Source organism: Pistacia vera, unplaced genomic scaffold (genome assembly GCF_008641045.1).
Source record: "Pistacia vera cultivar Batoury unplaced genomic scaffold, PisVer_v2 Contig81, whole genome shotgun sequence".
NCBI classification, from domain to species: Eukaryota; Viridiplantae; Streptophyta; class Magnoliopsida; order Sapindales; family Anacardiaceae; genus Pistacia; species Pistacia vera.
In genome coordinates, this window is record NW_022196679.1 from 225,004 (window position 1) to 230,541 (window position 5,538).

Genomic DNA, 5,538 nt, shown 5'->3' on the forward strand with positions numbered 1-5,538 from the left:
TCCTCACATTTCACGATCTTCTCTATCCTCTCTTCACTCTTCTTCACCGCAGATCTACTGTGTTCATTGTCAATCTCGGAGCTACACCATCGATCTCCTCTTTGTCTTGCCCGAGAACTGTCGCCTCTTCCTCACATTTGTTTGATCTCATCTCTTCACAGTTCATACTTCACAGTCAACGTCAACTCATCTTCATTAGCACCAAATAACTATCACCTTACTGATGTACATTCTTGGGGCAACAAGCGTTTAATTTTCTTTTGGTCAATCAACACTTATATTGACGATATTACACCGAACAGGGAGGTAATACAAACCAACGAACAAAGAAACAAAAAAAAGTTGCTCATTTTATTATTTTGATTTGTAATTTGTTATATTATTGATGTAATAATGTTTGATGATGCCTTACTGAAGACTATTTTATTCAGGAGTTTCTGATTTGGATCCAAATTCTGGAATTTTGCATTATATAAACAGTAACATTGCTGATGTCACCAGTTGAACCAGCTGGTTCAACAAGTTAACCAGGGACCCGGCCAGCTTGCTGGGTTTTGTCCCAGTCGGTTTTTAAAACATTGATTACAATTGCTGGCTTCCACGTCTCTATGCAACTCCAACAATATTGGCTACTCCTTCGGATGGTTTGTTTAAACAATTTTCAGCCATCTTTTACATGAATAACACCTGCAAAAATTAGACACCACTTGAATCAACGATTTAGAAATTGACATTGGGCTTCCATGGTTCTAGTTTTTGGTTAGTGGACATACCGCACAAGGTGAATTTCCATGATTTTTCGGTTTGGGCTACTTATTCAGCAGCTCACATTCCCCAGTCAAACCCAGATGTTAAGGAAACAATTTTGTTGATTACTTGGCAGTTATGCACCCAACAATTTCTTCAACTTTTTTATTCCACTGCATACATAAAACAACAGTCAACATTTATGAACTTTAATATGTTTAGATGAGTAAATGAACTATGCAAATGTACAATGTACATGCATGAATGTTTTAAACTCCGTACCAAACAAGACCTAAATTTTTTAACACTCAGTTCAAACTACTATATCGACAGTGCAAAGCATACTAACCAAACACATTGATAAGACTGTCAAATGTGACGGAGTTATTCCTTTGGGAAGGGAGGAGCGTTAAGCACTTTCATAAAAAGAGACATAATAACAATCAAACTTTTAAGCAATCTAAATGTGTAAAGAAAAGAACCTCTTTGGAAGGAAAGGTACTAGCTCTTCAACCATTTGAACGTCAGAACTACTCGCATCCTCTTCAGGTGAAGTTTGACTTTCTGATTTAACTGCTCATTCAGATGGGAAGTAGGATTAACAATTTGCATTGCAATTATGATTACTGGAAAAATATATGTACGTGTTGAAGTGTTACAGAAAACTAAGTCCTTCTTCATCAAGTAAAATACAATTAGATTTAGAGAGAAAAAAAAAAAGCATAAAATGAAGCCGCACATCAAATTCTAAGATCCAATGGTTAGTTTACAAGACAAACAGAATATCCATGTTGACATTTGTTGTTGGTTCCATCCACTTCAATTTGCATCTCTAAAACAGGAATCAAACAAACTAATTCATAAATATGTAACTTTAAACATGATTAAGATAAACCCTATAAAAATAAATATTAAAATATAAAGGATCTAAACATCCATTCAATGATGCAAAGAAAATGATATCACTCACCTTGTATTGACATTATATAAAATTTTTAAAAATAATCATTAAAGATGGATTACATACCACTGGCATGTTCTTGAATTGATGAGTTGCCTCTGAGATATGAACTGTCATTACAGTCTAAATCTAATTCTTCTTCCTTAGCAAATTTCTCTAACATGTGACCAATAACATTATAAGCAACCAGACTTGTCTCATCACAAATTTCTTGGATAGCAACATATTGGTTTCTACGTCTACTTTGCTTGCTGGGTTTTATATCTTCATCTACTAAGTTATTTGAAAATAAATCCCTTGAGAATACTGGAACCTTTCTATTATTTAGTTCAATTTCATGTCCCTCAAACAAGTTGTGATTAAACCTTTCATGCGGCGTAAGAAAACGGGAGAAACTATTCCCATCAGCTATGGAAAAGCAAACTTTTCCCAGACTTTCTCCTTGGTATTGACTAATATCCATATTAGTGGTGCTACAATGAACTGTTGATCCCAAGGATTGTGAGAGAGAAATGATACCATGGGAATCAGAACCCAGTCTGATAAAACACTTTTGTCCAGATCCTTCACTTGAGATTTTTTTAACCCTGTCCTTAGGTGTAAGGTAGGCAGAAGATCCATTCTCCATAGTGGCAGGGGCATCTGACTTAGAATCAACTGGCACCGACTCCCCAACGCCTTCTGCTTCATGATCTGGTTCAGCATCACCGTCACTATAATCACTATCATCATCATAATCTGATCCTCCATCACTTTCTTCTAATTCCTCCATATATGCATCAGTGAAGTCCTGATCAAGCCCATTGTCAGGAAGCAAATCCCAGATAATCTGCTTTGTGTGAGCACTCACACTCAAGACACAATCTACCTCCTGTTCGATTTCCTCTTTTGGGAAGCACCAATAAGGTGTACTACGAGAACTCCGGTTGACAATAGCAAGAGCTTCTAATAAAGACTTTGGAATGATATCCATATCACTGCACTCAAAAAGATAATCAATTAACATTTTCTTAACTGCTGTTCTAAGACCACGATTGGGTACATCAGCATTTGGGTCCAATAAATGCTGCAAAGTTTTCAGCTCTGGGAATCTAACCTTTGTTTTAAGGAAACAAATTGCTTTCACTATCTCACTTTGTAAACTTCTTATTTCAGGTGAAAATTGATGAAAGCCTGCATCAGAGGAATTCTGACAGCCTGGTTTTAGCTTTAGTGATAAACCTGCTATAGCCATTGCTTTGGCTAATGGCATCTGTAGCTCATCTCCTTTACTGAGTTCGGAAAGCATTTTCTTGCTAATTTTCCTCACATTGTCAATTATCTGGCCTCGACTCCGATTTTGTCTGTGGCGACGTAATTGAGGCATAACTCCTTGGACACCTCTAAGCTTCCTGTCCATTGAAAGCAGGACCTGGGAAGGCAAGTCCTCGAGTCCAGCCAATATCTTGATAGTAGCAGCATAATGAGATTGAAGCGTGGGAGTTAAAAAGTTAGCAGAATTCTCCCGGAAATTTTGTGGGTCATATAGAAGTAGAGATAGCTGCTTTAAGATATTTGTCTTCCAATAATTATTTTTGCTTTTCAAGTCTTTAGAAAGAGATTCCCTAATAACCATTTTCATTTGTTTTCTAGTTTTCTCAAACTTGACAAAGCCTCCTGTAAGGATCATGGCAATGCGGTAAAGCCCCTTACTTGTCAAAGCATCCAGTTGCGACATGAGGATTCTTTTTATATTGTGCATCTCATACAATAACATATTGTCTTGAACATCATGGTCTCTTTCAGCTGTACATGCTCCAAAGGATTCTTCAACACGTGTTTTTACAGTCTCATAGAATATCTGAGATCCACAATAAAGAGAAAATATGAACATCTACTAGTGCTCAGCTGAATAAATTCAGACAAGCAGTGAACAGCAAACACAAATTATACCAAAGGTTCTTATAGAAGAATATTTTACTAATAAACCAATCAAGTATATCAAATTTTAAGAATCATTTGGATTCGCAAAAGAACAAAACTGCAATCAGTTTTACCAAAAATATTTTTCCCAATGACATTGGAAAAAGGGGCCCTTTTTCCAGGGGCTGGATTGTTGGTAGAAACATAAAATAACCAAGAGAAAGAGATAATATATATGCTAATGTATCTTTCTATTAGAAAACAACCACAGGCATTGAATTTGACAAGACTAGCAAAAATGTCCCAAGAGCCAATACAAGAGCTCAAACTAAGAACAGACTCTAGCAGCACATGGAATCCAAAGGAGCAACAGTGTTGTATGATATCCTCGCATCTTCAATCAGGTATACATTTGAAATTCATTGGAACTTGGCTTCTACAAAAGGCATACAGGCAGTCAATGGAAAAATTCGTTGACAAATTTTTCATTTGGATGGCAGAACTAGCATTGAAACAAAACTTGATTCAGCTTAATTTTCTTTTTAATTTAACCTATCAAACTTGCGTTCACAACCCTATGAAAATGTCTTCCCAACCAACCATAAGATGAGTACATGTCATACACGCTGATGTAGCACATCGCGGTTGGTTGTTTTTATGTACAACCATTATAGGGAAACTTTTTTCCAAGAAAACATAACCAAATTTCTAAATACAAATAAAATGTCTATGCCCCATTTATTTGTTGTAAGAATCAGAAGTTCCTTTTTATTTAAATTATAAATTCACTAAAACTAAATATCAAAATACAATGAAGAAAACAACTTACATCGTCATCCCTAAGCAGTGATTCAGGCAACGACCTGGAGATCAAACCAAAATCATTCAATAAAATTAGCGCCGAAGAAAAGAAAATAATCGCATGCTTTTTCTCTTTTGTGGTTTTGACATGCCATATTTCAGTGGGGAAAGAAGCATTCACCACTTACCTATCTTTCTTTAAGAACTTTGGCTCTTTAAACCGATTTCTTTTAGATTTGGATGTAGGGAGTCCCATCAACCACCTGAATACAGCAACTTGGTAAAAACACGTAATGAAATATCAAATCAAAACAAATCGCGGCGACATAACAAGAAACATTTTAAGACAATGCTCTCAGTGAACTTTTTACATCACACAGCTGCTCCATCAAAGCTAATGTAACGCCACAAAGTTTATAATTTTATTTATTTTTTTCATACTAACAAGTAATCTGACATTGAGTAAATTAAAAATTTTAGCTTTCTTAACGCTGTGACCTAACAAAAATTTTGATTATATCAATACGCTTTATATATATATAACCACCGTTAATTTGTACAGTATCAATGAAGGAAAACTTGAAAGGGAGCGAGGACTGACCGTCTTTTGAGCTTAAGTTGCTTCTCTTGGCTCTTAATTTCCGACAAAATCGATTCGCAATCTGTTCCGAACAATCCCGTCGATTCCATTCGAATTTATTCGTACAAGTTACGAACACGTCTGTTATTTCAGATTGATCTGACGGCGGAGAGGGACGGCGAACTTAAAGTTAGGGTTTTGAAGTCTATATAAGTTTTGTTACTGTGAACAAGTGGAGAGGGTTTTAGAAGAAGAATTACTGAGCCGATGGCGTCGGCTTAGTGGTCTGGTTGGTAAGCCTGTAAGCCGTATTATTATGGGTAAATATCACAAACACCTCTCAATTTAAAGCCAATTTTAGGAAAGTATAATATGTTTCAAAATCAATTATGTGAATGTTAAAACCAGTGATTAGGAAACCAACCCGGGTGTCACCAGATAGGGGTTAACCGAAAACCGGTTCAAGCAGAATTTTGAATCGAAATCAAACCTATTATCTACTTGAACCGGTTTTAAAATATTACTGAATTGGCAGAAAAATCTGTAC

The 5,538-nt window shown here is 36.0% G+C and overlaps 1 protein-coding gene across 1 annotated transcript; it reads right to left on the reverse strand.

The window, feature by feature from the left end:
• Positions 1–401: 401 nt before the first annotated feature.
• On the reverse strand, positions 402–5,216 carry LOC116117431. Its single transcript, XM_031403454.1, has 7 exons — positions 5,013–5,216; positions 4,600–4,674; positions 4,440–4,473; positions 1,775–3,548; positions 1,230–1,320; positions 774–920; positions 402–687 (listed from the first exon to the last, which is right to left on the reverse strand). Exons 1-6 carry the CDS (start codon positions 5,099–5,101, stop codon positions 884–886), a joined length of 2,100 nt encoding a protein of 699 aa, XP_031259314.1. The 5' UTR covers positions 5,102–5,216; the 3' UTR covers positions 402–687; positions 774–883.
• Between the last annotated feature and the right edge of the window lie 322 nt (positions 5,217–5,538).

Coding starts and splice junctions, on each gene's coding strand:
- LOC116117431 (XM_031403454.1), bottom strand. CDS start 5,101: ATGGAATCGACGGGATTGTTCGGAACAGATTGCGAATCGATTTTGTCG. Junction 1,321..1,774: donor AATTCAAGAACATGCCAGTG/GTATGTAATCCA, acceptor CTGAATGAGCAG/TTAAATCAGAAAGTCAAACT. Junction 921..1,229: donor GTACCTTTCCTTCCAAAGAG/GTTCTTTTCTTT, acceptor TTATGTATGCAG/TGGAATAAAAAAGTTGAAGA.